The sequence below is a fragment of the Gouania willdenowi genome, chromosome 4 (assembly GCF_900634775.1).
Source record: "Gouania willdenowi chromosome 4, fGouWil2.1, whole genome shotgun sequence".
Classification (NCBI taxonomy): Eukaryota; Metazoa; Chordata; class Actinopteri; order Blenniiformes; family Gobiesocidae; genus Gouania; species Gouania willdenowi.
This window is the reverse complement of record NC_041047.1, coordinates 4,894,452-4,911,195: the sequence shown is the minus strand read 5'-3', so window position 1 is coordinate 4,911,195 and position 16,744 is coordinate 4,894,452. Positions and strand designations below refer to the sequence as shown.

Below are 16,744 nucleotides of genomic sequence, written 5' to 3'. Positions count from 1 at the left end.
GTCATATCAATAAAGCTCATGAAAGTATATTTTAACAATTCAGAGTCTCAACAACTCTGTCTCCACCCTTTCCTCTGCACACACCCAACACAGCATAACGTGGATGGCTGTTCATCATAGGAATGGGATCCACACAAGGTTCCTGCTGCTTAGCAGAAGGTTTTCCTTGCCGCCATGATGAATTCATGTTGGGTGTGGGATACATATGTATGTGTATACACGTATATATGCATATGTGTGTATCCATAAAATGAAGAGTCCGTCCTTAAGACTGCTCTACTGTAAAGTGTCTTGAGATACCATTGGTTATGATTTGGCGCTATACAAATAAAGATTGATTGATTGATTGATTGAATTCATAGAAATGTGTTTTCTCTTCTCCTTTTTTTCCACCTCATCATCACGGGTGTCAGAAACCGTTTTTACACAGAGGCTGATTTAAATCTGCCAGTTTCAGATCATGTGCTGTGTTATTTTAATGTTGGCTGAAGGCAAATGTGTATTTACAGATCTTTAATTTCTGTAAAACGTCAGTGCAAACAGCCTTTTGACTTGTGAGATAGAGTGAACATATTTTTTGTAGTATTGTGAATCACAATGATAATAAAAAAAATAGGATAGGGGATAAAACCTGGTAAAATGGGCTATAAATAGCCCAAACATGTAGAATTAATTAAGTGAACTGCTATAGTTATGGAAAGAGGAGGAGCAGCTGATCACTTTTCTAAATCCCTGATTATTAGATTTATACTTTTTTTTAAATCTCCCAGAGGGTAAATTCACACACACACAAAAAAAAATTAAAAAAATCTTAGTATATTAACCGAGATACAAACTTTGGTCTCTCACATGTCAGGCGAGAATCACTGAGCTAGCATTATATATGATGTGATTCTGCATATTAAGCATTCACACGGTCAGCTATTGTCTGCCAGCCTTTCCCTTTCTCCTTTTTAGCAGCGCTGCTTGTTCCTTTTTTCCATATCATGTCTTATTTCTTCTCTTTTTGGGTTACTTTTGGGGTACAGGGGAGTCTCACAATCACGGACCGTCACCCACATGTACAATGAGCTTTAGTTAAGGTTAGAATACATTTAGCAAGATCAGAAATGAGCTGTGGCTATAGATTTTAGGTTTAAAATAGAACTTTGAAGGAATAAAAATTCACAAAAATGTCAAATTAGCCTTATACTTATGAGAAATCATATTTTAGGGTCAGAATCATTTTTATTTTATTGAAGTTTAATATATAGGCATTAGTTTTTAGCTCTACAATCATTTAAATTATATTTTTTTCTTTTTCTCATTTTTTCACAGGGAGAAGTTAGCTGTCAATTAAGTTAGGATTAGGCCAGGTGTGCGTAATTAAGCAACACGTAAGTTCATCAAATTTAGGTTTAGGGCCAAGTGTGAGAAATTTATGGTTAGGTAAGGTCACTGATTTTAGGTTTAGGGCCAGGTAAGTATGTTAAGGTTAGGACAAGTTATAGGGCTCTAGGTTTAGAGTGGTGTTAGGGTTAAGGGTTAGGGTTAGTGGAGGCCCGCGGTGCACGGTCCATCAAGAGCCCAGGGCCGGAACCCCCACATTCAAAGTCCCACCACCCAAAGGTGATGGGGGTACAAAAAATTAAGCTTTAACGCTTGGAGGTACATTGCGCTAACGTTTCAGTCTTTTTTAACCTTCATCAGGCGCTATAGGACCGTGTGTGTGTGTGTGTGTGTGTGTGTGTGGCTCCTTTTGCCATCTCTCCACACTGTGTCCTTCAGCTTCCTTCTATGTCCAACTGTTCCCTTCTGATGTTTCCCCTCTTCTGTGCTTTGACTTTGTGTTGCTCCTTTTATAAACTCTGATTGTGTTTCGTGTACGTTTAATGTTCTTCTTTACTTTAACTCCTCCCCTTCTTTCTTTTTCCACTTTGTGTCTTCTTCCTTTTTCCTTTCCAAAATTCCTTCCTTATCTATCCTCTTTTTGCTTACAAATCCTTTCTTTTCTTTAACTAAATTTCTTCCTTTCTTTGCTTTAGCTTCCATTGTTTTTTGTTTTATATTTTGTCTCGTATTCTTTACTTCCAACGTCCTGTCCCGACCTCTTTTTGGGTTACTTTTGGGGTACAGGGGAGTCTCACAATCACGGACCATCACCCACATGTACAATGAGCTTTAGTTTAGGTTAGAATACATTTAGCAAGATCAGAAATGAGCTGTGGCTATAGATTTTAGGTTTAGAATAAAACTTTAGGTGCGTTCAAAGGAATAAAAATTCACAAAAATGTCAAATTAGCTTTATACTTATGAGAAATCATATATTAGGGTCAGAATCATTTGTATTTTATTGAAGTTTAATAAATAGGCATTAGTTTTTAGCTCTACAATCATTTAAATTAGATTTTTTCTCATTTTTTCACAGGGAGAAGTTAGCTGTCAATTAAGTTAGGATTAGGCCAGGTGTGCGTAATTAAGCAACAGGTAAATTCATCAAATTTGCGCTCGGACATCATCTGCAATTCAGATTGGTCGACTGGATGTGCAGCGAGCACATCAGCATTAGCATCAATCACTAAGCATTTAACTCAGTAAGCCGTAAGAAAGGATGTTGGAAATGGCTTTCCTCAATATTTTTTCTATAAATCATTGCAAGAGTTACCAAACACAATGGTTTCCCATTACCAGTACATTCATTGTACAAGGGAAATAAAGGAAGGAAAAAAGTAATAAAAGACCAACAACTCACAAACACAGACCATACACCTGTACGTATGAGGGGCGTGCTGTTGAAACTTCTCTTTACGTTTCACTCTCCTATGATCCTCAAATATTACTGACACATTTTAACCTTGGGGTCAATCTGACCCCAGGGATATTTTCCCCCAGAAAAGGATTTTCAACATGTAGTGTTGACGTTCGATAGCATGTGCAGACAAAGTAGGGAAAAAATAAAGAAATTGGAGTGAAACAACCAAAAAAAAAAAAAAAACGAGAGCAATTAGTTGTAGACAACAATTAAAATGATATCATAGTAAAAGTAGATTATACACATCATACAGGACCACAACTACAACATTACTTACAGTCAAATACAAGCGCCATCAAAAGAAGAGGTGACAAGTAATGAAGTACAAATACTGTGTTATTGTACTCAAGTAAAGTACAAAAAACAGAAAAAACTACTTAGGGTCAGACCTTCGAAGATGTCTTCATTTTATAGTTAGAAATTTTTCAAGTTTTTCACAATGTTAAACTCAAAGTTGCTCCCGGTTTAATTGAGAGTTTGCATTTATTTATTTATTTAACATTTTTATTTACACATTTCTATCTATAATGAGTGCTAAAATCTCCTGGTGTTCATAAAGGTTAACAGGTTTAATGTATTTCCATGTACAGGTTTTCTACAAGTTTTTGAAAATGTTGAAATCAAAGCTGCTCTGGGTTTTATTGAACATTTGTACTTTTTGTTCTTGTTTTAAATTCTCCAGGTGTTCAAAGGCAACAGATTTAACTTGTTTCCATGTACCAGTATTCTATTTTTTTAATGTAGTTTTATTATTGAAGGGTAAAGCCACACCCATTGCTATGGGCGGGCCTTAGGGGGCCTGGTCTGCCCCAAAAAGGATTGTGCCACCCCACTTGTGATATATATATATATATATATATATATATATATATGTATAAATATGCAAATACAAGCACCGCTTTTTAGCCCAGTGTAAACACATATTTTTTTTTTTTTTTTTTTTTTTATTGCAAGTCTTAATTTATTTATCTTTAGCAACACTGCATCATTAATTTCACAGATGTTATATTTTTTAGACCTGTATTATAGCCATTATTATTAGACATACAGGCTGTATGTCTAATAATAATCTGCTTAAGTGTGCCATGATACAAATTTAATCATTAAATGCAGCTTTGCAGAACAGCTCAATGTTGACAGGTCATCATGGTAACTCAAAGATAAGTTAGAACAGCAGAAGTTGACAGGTAGTCATGGTAACGGCAGGATAATTTAGAACAACTCAATGTTGCCAGTTAGTCATGGTAACGCAAGAATAAGTTCAAAGCAGCTTAGAATCAACAAGAGTGACTGCACAAAGGGCTTTTTAGAAGCAACTAAAGTGGGTCTAATATCCTTTTAAAACAACAACACGCAAATATTGACCAGCAGGTGTCCTCAGTGAGCAACGTTTGTAACTAAGGTGAGTTTCTCGTAATATTGTAAAATAACAAAAAGAACTAAACATGAACGTGTGCCTTTTTCATCTCGTTCAGCATCTGATACAATGTTAATGCATCACCAGTTGACATGTAAATTCACAATAGACCCTAACTCACTAACTAGTAAGGACTGTTCTTGTTACTTGCTAACGTGTACACACCAAAATTCAATTTAACTTAACATGCAGGTGGGATACGAAAAAAATCCTGAGTTTTCATTAGTTGTCATGTTTTATTTACTAGTTAACTTGTGCAATTTTAGTAAACACCCTCAAACTAGGCAAACAATTAAATAATAAAAATTGAAAAAGGGCTGTAAAATTATATAAAATAAAACGGAAACCATAAACAAAACTCTTACATTAGGATAGAAGTTAAAATGATGAGCTATTCAAACACTAAATGACAACATTATTAAATTATTAAATGAACTCAATTTCATATTGACATTAAATTAGAGGTTCAGGACCAACCAACCACCGTTTCAACAAATTGTGACCAAAAGCAAGGAAAATATAATTATATAAATCTCAAATCTATACACGGAAAATATGATCGATGAGGAACTTTGCCTCCAGAAAATGATTTTCATCATGTAGTGTTGACCTTCAACAGCATGTGCAGAAATTAATTGCACACAATTAAAATCAAATTAGATTATACACATTGTACAGGACCAGGAAGATAAAATTCCTTACTGTCAAATACCACCTCCATCAAAACATAAAGTTAATCTGTAAAGCCACACCCAATGCTATGGGCGGGCCTAAGGTAAACTGGCCAACCCCAAAATAATTGTGCCGCCCCACGTGATACATAAATCTATGTACTGTATATATGTTAATACAAGTTCATTTAGCTGAGTGTAACAAAGCACCCACGTTTGCAAAATGTAATTGTGCAACTTTATTTATCTTTAGCAACACTACTCAATGACTTCCACAAATGGAATATTTTTTAGACCAGTATCATACACATTAATAATAATTAATATGCTTAAATGTGCTATGATACACATTTAGTCATTAAATGCAGCATTGCAGAACAGCTCATTGTTGACAGGTAGTCACGTAACTCAGGATAAGTTAAAAGCTGCTTAGAATCAACAAGAGTGACTGCACAAAGGGCTTTTAAAAACAACTACAGTGGGTCTAATATTGACCAGCAGGTGTCCTCAGTGAGCAACATTTGGGACCAAGGTGAGTTCCTTGTAATAGTGTAAATATTGTAAAATAACAAATAGAACTAAACTTGAACGTGTGCCTTTTTCAACTCGTTCAGCCTCTGATTTAACGTATACACACAAAGATGAACTTTAAGTTAACATGCAGGTGGGATACAAACAAAACTCCAGAGTTAGTTAACGAGTGCAAATTTAGTCAATTGAAAAACTTAAATAAAATCGGACTGAAAAACTATATAAAGTAACGGAAAACAAAACAAAACTCTTACATCAGAGTGGAAGTTAAAATTATAAACTATTTAAACATGAAGTGACAAAATATGAAATAAAACAACAAATAAAAAGTTGCCCCTGAGTAACCAATAACTGTTTCATTTTCTTTCATCTCTTCCACAGGGACGCCGTTTCCATAGCAATGGCCAGCAGATATACCCAGGGGAATCCCTCATCCTTCCACCTCATCTATCCACAGAGCCCTGCACCAGCTATGACTGCATCCAGTAATATACCGTTGGTCCACCCGTTCAAATTCTGCCAGCGCCAGGAGAGCATGGACTGGAGGCAGATCAACGCTTTCGACATAGATCTGATGGTGAGCCAGGAAGACGTGAACCTGCTCCGGGAGCACATCAACATGGTGACCTTTGGCAGCCTGGAGGGCGAGTGTTGCCTTCGATGCAGATATCCCGTGGATCCCGCCTTAATGAAACTGCTGAAGCTGGCTCAGCTCTCCCTGGAGTGGCTCTTACACTCCCAGAAGGTCCTCACAGAACAACTGCACGCCTCCAAGGAGTGGCTGGCGGTGGCCAGCACGGAGCACCAGAAGATGCTTGGGCAACTGAATAAGAAGGAGAAGAAGGAGAAGGCATTGGTCCTCGAGCTGAAGCATCGTAAGAAGATCATCCGCTCCCAGCAGTCCCAGTTCGCCTCAGAGATCATCAGCAGTGAGAAGTGCCAACATTGTGAGAAGTTCTTCCTCAGCTCCTCCCTTCTCCAAAATCACATGAAGCGTCGGCATCTAAAGCAGTATGACATCCAGTGGGTGTCCGACACGAAGAATAAATCTGTTGCCATTGACCTGAAATCAGAGAACGACAGCCTCAAATTAGAAAACGACAGCCTCAAATCAGAGGTCGGCAGACTGAAAGAGATGATTGATCAGCAGCGTCAGGACTTTGAAGCCAAAATAGAAAATCAGAAAATGGAGCACGACTCTGAGAAGAACAAGCTACTGGACGTGCTGAGCGTAATGCAGATATACGAGTCGGAGAATCAGGAGATACGCCAGAAGCTGCAGGAGAAGACAAAAATCAACCGAGCTCAGAGGAAAAAGATAAAGAGCATAAAATCAAACTCACTCATCAGTTCACCCGCACCAGAGGAGTTGATAGAGGAGGAGGAAGTCATCTGTGCTCAAAGAAAACCAGTCACTGTCAGTTCACCCATACCAGAGGAGTTGTCAGAGGAGGAGGAAGTCATCTGTGCTCAAAAAGAACCAGTCATTGTCAGTTCACCCGCACCAGACAAGCTGTCAGAGGAGGAAGACTCACGTAGCATGTCTGAAAAGAGGCCAGCTGGGAGATTGCCTGAGCCTGAGGTCAGGAAGAAGCTGGAACAGATGGTAGTCGGGCAGCTGGAGAGTCAGAGAAAGAAAGCTTCCAGGAGTCTTACAGACAAGACACCTCCGAAGACACCTCCATTGAGTTCCATTGAGAAACCGTGCTCTGAGCTGGAAAAGGAGGAGCCTATAGAACACCTGCGGAGTCAATCCCCACAGCCCAGTCGGAGCCAGGTGGACATCTCTACAAAAACAAAGAGCCATGAAGATTTGGAGATTGACCCCCAACAGCTGCAGAGTCTCGGAGACCAGAACAGCAACACGGAGAATAGAAACCAAAAGCAAAAAAAGAAAACCAACAAAGTGGTCAGAAAAATGCAGAAAATGGCACAAAAATGGAAACAGTTTTGGAGTCGTCGGAGGAGAAGCACTGTGGAAGAGCCTGAACCAGCACCAGCAAGTCTTTCCGATGCAGGGACAGGAAGCACTCTGAACAGCAGCCTGGATTCCCTCAGCGACATCAGTGACTCATAGAGTCCATCTCCAGATCTCTACAGCGCGCACACACTCAATCACTCGTTTTGGCTGGGGATGAACCATATATATTAAGAGATGAACACGGTGCTGTCAGTATCCGATACTCACCTTTTGGTATCAATACTTTATGCAGTATTGCGTTTTTCGACAACACGAATGTACACTTGTGTATCACCTGCTGTGTTTGGTACTGGTTGTATAACACTGTACAACAAAAATAAAAATAAGAATAAAAAATAACATTGCACATGTTTTTTTTTTTTTTTATATGTATATATATATTAAAGACTTGACCAACTTTTGGTTCAGGAACTTTGTTTATCTGTGGAATACAACGTTAAATGGGGTCAAATTGACCCCAAGGATAATAGGAGAGTTAAAGGAAACTTGTTTACCTTGTGAACATTTCAACATATTAACAATGTGAGAAAAGGTCACCCATCCCCAGTGCGTTACTGTAATTGAGTGGCTTTCATGGGTACTTTTGAGTATATTTCTAAATCAGTAATTTTAGGTTCAGGTTACCTTTCTACACCTAACCATATATATATATCCATCCATCTTCTCCCGCTTAGCCGTTTCCAGGTCGCGGGGGCAGCATCTTCAGTAGGGAGGCCCAGACTTCCCTCTCCCCGGCCACTTCCTCCAGCTCTTCCGGGGGGACCCCAAGACGTTCCCAGGACAGCCGAGAGACATAGTCTCTCCAGCGTGTTCTGGGTCTTTCCCAGGGCCTCCTTCCGGAGGGACTTGCCCTGAACGCCTCACTAGGGAGGCCTCACTAGGGAGGCGTTCAGGGGGCATCCTAATTAGGTGCCCGAGCCACCTCATCTGGCTCTTCTCGATGCGGAGGAGCAGCGACTCTACTTTGAGCCCCTCCCGAATGACTGAGCTTCTCACCCTATCTCTAAGGGAGAGCCCAGCCACCATACGGCGGAAACTCATTTCGGCCGCTTGTACCCGTGATCTTGTTCTTTCGGTCATGACCCAAACTTCATGACCATAAGTGAGGGTTGGAACGTAGACCGACCTGTAAATCGAGAGCTTCGCTTTTTGGCTCAGCTCCCTTTTTACAATGACGGACTGGTGCAGACTCCGCATCACTGCAGACGCCGCACCAATCCGCCTGTCGATCTCTCGCTCCATCCTTCCCTCACTCGTGAGCAAGACCCCGAGGTACTTGAACTTTTCCACCTGGGGCAGAACCTCATCTCCAACCCGGAGAAGGCACTCCACTTTTTTCCGGTCGAGAACCATGGACTCGGATTTGGAGGTGCTGATTCTCATTCCGGCCGCTTCACACTCGGCTGCGAAGCGATCCAGTGAGAGTTGAAGGTCACGGTATGTTGGAGCCAACAGGACCACATCATCTGCAAAAAGTAGTGATGCAATACTGAGTCCCCAGAACCGGACCCCCTCAACGCCCTGACTGCGCCTAGAAATTCTGTCCATAAAAGTTATGAACAGAATCGGTGACAAAAGGCAGCCCTGGCGGAGTCCAACTCTCACCGGAAACGATTTCGACTTACTGCCATCAATGCGGACCAGACTCTGACTCTGGTCATACAGGGAACAAACAGCTCCTATCAGGAGGTTCGATACCCCATACTCCCGGAGGACCCCCCACAGGATTCCCCGAGGGACACGGTCAAATGCCTTTTCCAGGTCCACAAAACCCATGTGGACTAGTTGGGCAAATTCCCATGACCCCTCAAGGACCCTGCTGCGGGTGTAGAGCTGGTCCACAGTTCCACGGCCAGGACGAAAACCACATTGCTCCTCCTGAATCCGAGGTTCAACTATCCGGCGGACTCTCCTCTACAGTAAAGGGGTAGAAAAGGGGTGGAGCCATATTAATGAGGAATTCAGACCCAACCATTGCAGTTCCACTTTATATAGACCACAACTGTATGATTTCTATGTAAAAAGGAAGGATTTAAAAGCATGATGTGTCTCTTTTCATTTATTCATCTTTAGCAACACTGCCTCATTAATTTCACAGATGTTATATTTTTTAGACCTGTATTATACCCATTATTATTAGACATACAGGCTGTATGTCTAATAATAATCTGCTTAAGTGTGCCATGATACAAATTTAATCATTAAATGCAGCTTTGCAGAACAGCTCAATGTTGACAGGTCATCATGGTAACTCAAGGATAAGTTAGAACAGCAGAAAGTTGACAGGTAGTCATGGTAACGGCAGGATAATTTAGAACAAATCAATGTTGACAGGTCATCATGGTAACTCAAGGATAAGTTACAACAGCAGAAAGTTGACAGGTAGTCATGGTAACGGCAGGATAATTTAGAACAAATCAATGTTGACAGGTAGTCATGGTAACACAAGAATAAGTTCAAAGCAGCTTAGAATCAACAAGAGTGACTGCACAAAGGGCTTTTTAGAAGCAACTAAAGTGGGTCTAATATCCTTTTAAAACAACAACACGCAATTATTGACCAGCAGGTGTCCTCAGTGAGCAACGTTTGTAACTAAGGTGAGTTTCTCGTAATATTGTAAAATAACAAACAGAACTAAACATGAACGTGTGCCTTTTTCATCTCGTTCAGCATCTGATACAATGTTAATGCATCACCAGTTGACATGTAAATTCACAATAGACCCTAACTCACTAACTAGTAAGGACTGTTCTTGTTACTTGCTAACGTGTACACACCAAAATGCAATTTAACTTAACATGCAGGTGGGATACAAAAAAAATCCTGAGTTTTCATTAGTTGTCATGTTTTATTTACTAGTTAACTTGTGCAATTTTAGTAAACACCCTCAAACTAGGCAAACAATTAAATAATAAAAATTGAAAAAGGGCTGTAAAATTATATAAAATAAGACGGAAACCAAAAACAAAACTCTTACATTAGAATAGAAGTTAAAATGATGAGCTATTCAAACACTAAATGACAACATTATTAAATTATTAAATGAACTCAATTTCATATTGACATTAAATTAGAGGTTCAGGACCAACCAACCACCGTTTCAACAAATTGTGACCAAAAGCAAGGAAATATATAATTATATAAATCTCAAATCTATACACGGAAAATATGATCGATGAGGAACTTTGCCTCCAGAAAATGATTTTCATCATGTAGTGTTGACCTTCAACAGCATGTGCAGAAATTAATTGCACACAATTAAAATCAAACTAGATTATACACATTGTACAGGACCAGGAAGATAAAATTCCTTACTGTCAAATACGACCTCCATCAAAACATAAAGTTAATCTGTAAAGCCACACCCAATGCTATGGGCGGGCCTAAGGTAACCTGGCCCACCCCAAAATAATTGTGCCGCCCCACGTGATACATAAATCTATGTACTGTATATATGCTAATACAAGTACAAATACAACTTTATTTATCTTTAGCAACACTACTCAATGACTTCCACAGATGGAATATTTTTTAGACTGGTATCATACACATTAATAATAATTAATCTGCTTAAATGTGCTATGATACACATTTAGTCATTAAATGCAGCATTGCAGAACAGCTCATTGTTGACAGGTAGTCACGTAACTCAGGATAAGTTAAAAGCTGCTTAGAATCAACAAGAGTGACTGCACAAAGGGCTTTTAAAAACAACTAAAGTGGGTCTAATATTGACCAGCAGGTGTCCTCAGTGAGCAACGTTTGGGACCAAGGTGAGTTCTTTGTAATAGTGTAAATATTGTAAAATAACAAATAGAACTAAACTTGAACGTGTGCCTTTTTCAACTCGTTCAGCCTCTGATTTAACGTATACACACAAAGATGAACTTTAAGTTAACATGCAGGTGGGATACAAACAAAACTCCAGAGTTAGTTAACGAGTGCAAATTTAGTCAATTGAAAAATTTAAATAAAATCGGACTGAAAAATTGTATAAAGTAACGGAAAACAAAACAAAACTCTTACATCAGAGTGGAAGTTAAAATTATAAACTATTTAAACATGAAATGACAAAATATGAAATAAAACAATAAATAAAAAGTTGCCCCTGACTAACCAATAACTGTTTCGTGTTTTCTTTCATCTCTTCCACAGGGACGCCGTTTCCATAGCAATGGCCAGCAGATATACCCAGGGGAACCCCTCATCCTTCCACCTCATCTATCCACAGAGCCCTGCACCAGCTATGACTGCATCCGGTAATATACCGTTGGTCCACCCGTTCAAATTCTGCCAGCGCCGGGAGAGGATGGACTGGAGGCAGATCAACGCTTTCGACATAGATCTGATGGTGAGCCAGGAAGACGTGAACCTGCTCCGGGAGCACATCAACATGGTGACCTTTTGCAGCCTGGAGGGCGAGTGTTGCCTTCGATGCAGATACCCCGTGGATCCCGCCTTAATGAAACTGCTGAAGCTGGCTCAGCTCTCCCTGGAGTGGCTCTTACACTCCCAGAAGGTCCTCACAGAACAACTGCACGCCTCCAAATGGTGGCTGGCGGTGGCCAGCACGGAGCACCAGAAGATGCTTGGGCAGCTGAATAAGAAGGAGAAGAAGGAGAAGGCATTGGTCCTCGAGCTGAAGCATTGTAAAAAGATCATCCGCTCCCAGCAGTCCCAGTTCGCCTCAGAGATCATCAGCAGTGAGAAGTGCCAACATTGTGAGAAGTTCTTCCTCAGCTCCTCCCTTCTCCAAAACCACATGAAGCGTCGGCATCCAAAGCAGTATGACATCCAGTGGGTGTCTGACACGAAGAATAAATCTGTTGCCATTGACCTGAAATCAGAGAACGACAGCCTCAAATTAGAAAACGACTGCCTCAAATCAGAGGTCAGCAGACTGAAAGAGCAGATTGATCAGCAGCGTCAGGACTTTGAAGCCAAAATAGAAAATCAGAAAATGGAGCATCAGTCGCAGAAAGATCTGCTGACAAAGCGTTGCGTTAAGGCCGAGATGATGGCCCAGATGGAAAAAAAGACCGAGGACAACAGGGACGGCATGCTCAGGAAGATGGAGTTCTTTGACAATCAAAACACCCAGGATCTGAGCGTAGTCAATCAGAATCAACATGTCAGACACGAGAAACGCGTCAGCCCTGTGCACTTGGAGTCGGAGAGCAACGTGGACAGCAACAGGGAGATCAAGACTGACCAGATGTTGGTGCAAAAAATGAAGAAACAAGAAAAAACATGTAAATCCAGATTGGAGGAAATGAAAGTCCGGCACGACTCTGAGAAGAACAAGCTACTAAACTTGCTGAGCGAAATGCAGATATACGAGTCGGAGAATCAGGAGATACGCCAGAAGCTGCAGGAGAAGACAAAAGTCATCCGAGCTCAGAGGAAAAAGATAAAGAACATAAAATCAAACTCACTCATCAGTTCACCTGCACTAGAGGAGTTGTCAGAGGAGGAGGAAGTCATCTGTGCTCAAAGAGAACCAGTCATTGTCAGTTCACCCGCACCAGAGGAGTTGTCAGAGGAGGAGGAAGTCATCTGTGCTCAAAGAGAACCAGTCATTGTCAGTTCATCCGCACCAGAGGTGTTGTCAGAGGAGGAGGAAGTCATCTGTGCTCAAAAAGAACCAGTCATTGTCAGTTCACCCGCACCAGACAAGTTGTCAGAGGAGGAAGACTCACGCAGCATGTCTGAAAAGAGGCCAGCGGGGAGACTGCCTGAGCCTCAGGTCAGGAAGAAGCTGGAACAGATGGTAGTCGGGCAGCTGGAGAGTCAGAGAAAGAAAGCTTCCAGCAGGCTTACAGACAAGACACCTCCGAAGACACCTCCGTTGAGTTCCATTGAGAAACCGTGCTCTGAGCTGGAAAAGGAGGAGCATATAGAACACCTGCGGAGTCAATCCCCACAGCCCAGTCGGAGCCAGGTGGACATCTCTACAAAAACAAAAAGCCATGAAGATTTGGAGATTGACCCCCAACAGCTGCAGAGTCTCGGAGACCAGAATAGCAACACAGAGAATAGAGACCAAAAGCAAAAAAAGAAAACCAACAAAGTGGTCAGAAAAATGCAGAAACTGGCACAAAAATGGAAACAGTTTTGGAGTCGTCGGAGGAGAAGCACTGTGGAAGAGCCTGAACCAGCACCAGCAAGTCTTTCCGATGCAGGGACAGGAAGCACTCTGAACAGCAGCCTGGGTTCCCTCAGCGACATCAGTGACTCATAGAGTCCATCTCCAGATCTCCACAGCGCGCACACACTCAATCACTCGTTTTGGCTCGGGATGAACCATATATATTAAGAGATGAACACGGTGCTGTCAGTATCCGATACTCACCTTTTGGTATCAATACTTTATGCAGTATTGTGTTTTTCGACAACACGAATGTACACTTGTGAATCACCTGCTGTGTTTGGTACTGGTTGTATAACACTGTACAACAAAAATAAAAATAAGAATAAAAAATAACATTGCACATGTTTTTTTTTATTTATATATATATATATATATATATATATATATATATATATATATATATATATATATATATTAAAGACTTGACCAACTTTTGGTTCAGGAACTTTGTTTATTTGTGGAATACAACTTTAAATGGGGTCAAATTGACCCCAAGGATAATAGGAGAGTTAAAGGAAACTTGTTTGCCTTGTGAACATTTCAACATATTAACAATGTGAGAAAAGGTCACCCATCCCCAGTGCGTTACTGTAATTGAGTTGCTTTCATGGGTACTTTTGAGTATTTTTCTAAATCAGTAATTTTAGGTTCAGGTTACCTTTCTACACCTAACCATATATATATATATATATCCATCCATCCATCAATCTTCTCCTGCTTAGCCGTTTCCGGGTCGCGGGGTAGCATCCTCAGTAGGGATGCCCAGACTTCCCTCTCCCAAGCCACATCCTCCAGCTCTTCCGGGGGGACCCCGAGACGTTCCCAGGCCATCCGAGAGACATTGTCTCTCCAGCGTGTCCTGGGTCTTCCCCGGGGCCTCCTTCCGGAGGGACGTGCCCTGAACGCCTCACTAGGGAGGCGTTCAGGGGGCATCCTAATTAGGTGCCCTAGCCACCTCATCTGGCTCTTCTCGATGCGGTGGAGCAGCGATTCTACTTTGAGCCCCTCCCGAATGACTGAGCTTCTCACCTTATCTCTAAGGGAGAGCCCAGCCACCCTACGGAGGAAACTCATTTTGGCCGCTTGTACCCGTGATCTTGTTCTTTCGGTCATGACCCAAAGTTCATGACCATAGTTGAGGGTTGGAACGTAGACCGTCCTGTAAATCGAGAGCTTCGCTTTTTGGCTCAGCTCCCTTTTTACAATGACGGACTGGTGCAGACTCCGCATCACTGCAGACGCCGCACCAATCCGCCTGTCGATCTCTCGCTCCATCCTTCCCTCACTCGTGAGCAAGACCCAGAGGTACTTGAACTCCTCCACCTTGGGCAGAACCTCATCTCCAACCCGGAAAAGGCACTCCACCTTTTTCCTGTCGAGAACCATGGACTCGGATTTGGAGGTGCTGATTCTCCATCCGGCCGCTTCACACTCGGCTGCGAACTGATCCAGTGAGAGTTGAAGGTCACGGTATGTTGGAGCCAACAGGACCACATCATCTGCAAAAAGCAATGATGCAATTCTGAGGCCCCAGAACCGAACCCCCTCAACGCCCTGACTGCGCCTAGAAATTCTGTCCATAAAAGCTATGAGCAGAATCTGTGACAAAGGGCAGCCCTGGCGGAGTCCAACCCTCACCGGAAACGATTTCGACTTACTGCCGGCAATGCGGACCAGACTCTGACTCCGGTCATACAGGGAACGAACATCTTCTATCAGGAGGTTCGATACCCCATACTCCTGGAGGACCCCCCACAGGAATCCCCGAGGGACACGGTCAAATGCCTTTTCCAGGTCCACGAAACACATGTGGACTGGTTGGGCAAATTCCCATGACCCCTCAAGGACCCTGCTGAGGGTGTAGAGCTGGTCCACAGTTCCACAGCCAGGACGAAAACCACATTGCTCCTCCTGAATCCGAGGTTCAACTATCCGGCGGACCCCCCTTCTCCAGTACCCCTGAATAGACTATACCGGTGAGGCTGAGGAGTGTGATCACTCTATAATTGGAACACACCCTCCGGTCCCCCTTCTTAAAAAGGGGGACCACCACCCCGGTCTGCCAATCCAGAGGCACTGCCCCCGATGTCCACGCGATGTTGCAGAGTCGTGTCAGCCATGACAGCCCCACAACATCCAGGGCCTTGAGGAACTCCGGGCGGATCTCATCCACCCCCGGAGCCCTGCCACCAAGGAGCTTTTTAACCACCTCGGCAACCTCAGCCCCAGAGATAGGAGAGCCCACTCTCGGGTCCCTGGGCCCTGCTTCCTGATTGGAAGGCGTGTCGGTGGGATTGAGGAGGTCTTCGAAGTATTCCTCCCACCGATCCACAACGTCTCGAGTCGAGGTCAGCAGCGCACCATCCGCACCATACATAGTGTTGACGCTGCACTGCTTCCCCCTCCTGAGATGCCGGATAGTGGTCCAGAATCTCTTCGAAGCCGTCCGGAAGTCGTTCTCCATGGCCTCACCAAACTCCTCCCATGTCCGGGCTTTTGCCTCGGCGACAGCCGTGGCTGCACTCCGCTTGGCCCGTCGGTACCTGTCTGCTGCCTCCGGAGTCCCACAGGCCAAAAAGGCCCGGTAGGACTCCTTCTTCAGCTTGACGGCATCCCTCACCCCCGGTGTCCACCAACGGGTTCGGGTATTGCCACCACGACAGGCACCGACTACCTTGCGGCCACAGCACCGATCAGCCGCCTCAACAACAGAGGCACGGAACATGGCCCACTCGGACTCAATGTCCCCCGCCTTGAAGTTTTCCCGGAGGTGGGAGTTGAAGCTCCTTCTGACGGGAGACTCTGCCAGGCGTTCCCAGCAGACCCTCACTATACGTTTGGGTCTGCCAGGTCTAAACGGCATCCTCCCCCGCCATCGGAGCCAACTCACCACCAGGTGGTGATCAGTTGACAGCTCCGCCCCTCTCTTTACCCGAGTGTCCAAGACATGCGGCCGCAAGTCCGATGACACGACTACGAAGTCGATCATCGAACTGCGGCCTAGGGTATATATATCTTTTATTTTATCCTGAGGCCTTTGTGGAAAAACAAAAAAAAAAGTTCCAGTTGTGTAAGATTTGATCTCTTCCTTTTTAAGTTAATACATGAGATGTTTACTGTATGCAAGGAAACCGTGGTGAGATTTATTACCAAAAATAAAGGTGGGGGTGAAAGTGACTAGTAATTTTTTTAATCTAGCTAC

General features: G+C 42.8%; 2 protein-coding genes across 2 annotated transcripts; both read left to right on the top strand.

Moving 5' to 3' along the window:
• Positions 1 to 5,810: 5,810 nt before the first annotated feature.
• LOC114461639 (zinc finger protein Dzip1-like) lies at positions 5,811 to 7,487 on the top strand. The gene is made up of 2 exons (XM_028443876.1): positions 5,811 to 7,269; positions 7,429 to 7,487. The coding sequence occupies exons 1-2, from the start codon at positions 5,811 to 5,813 to the stop codon at positions 7,485 to 7,487; spliced, it is 1,518 nt and encodes a 505-aa protein (XP_028299677.1).
• Positions 7,488 to 9,944: 2,457 nt separating this feature from the next.
• LOC114461638 (zinc finger protein Dzip1-like) lies at positions 9,945 to 13,632 on the top strand. The gene is made up of 3 exons (XM_028443875.1): positions 9,945 to 9,988; positions 11,547 to 13,396; positions 13,574 to 13,632. Exons 2-3 carry the CDS (start codon positions 11,566 to 11,568, stop codon positions 13,630 to 13,632), a joined length of 1,890 nt encoding a protein of 629 aa, XP_028299676.1. The 5' UTR covers positions 9,945 to 9,988; positions 11,547 to 11,565.
• The last annotated feature ends 3,112 nt before the right edge of the window (positions 13,633 to 16,744 follow it).

Excerpts from the sequence above, each read along its gene's own strand:
- LOC114461639 (XM_028443876.1), top strand. The coding sequence starts at position 5,811 with ATGGCCAGCAGATATACCCAGGGGAATCCCTCATCCTTCCACCTCATC. Across the intron at positions 7,270-7,428 it reads GAGTCTCGGAGACCAGAACA|GGACAGGAAGCACTCTGAAC; the intron begins GCAACACGGAGA and ends TTTCCGATGCAG.
- LOC114461638 (XM_028443875.1), top strand. The coding sequence starts at position 11,566 with ATGGCCAGCAGATATACCCAGGGGAACCCCTCATCCTTCCACCTCATC. Across the intron at positions 13,397-13,573 it reads TGACCCCCAACAGCTGCAGA|GGACAGGAAGCACTCTGAAC; the intron begins GTCTCGGAGACC and ends TTTCCGATGCAG.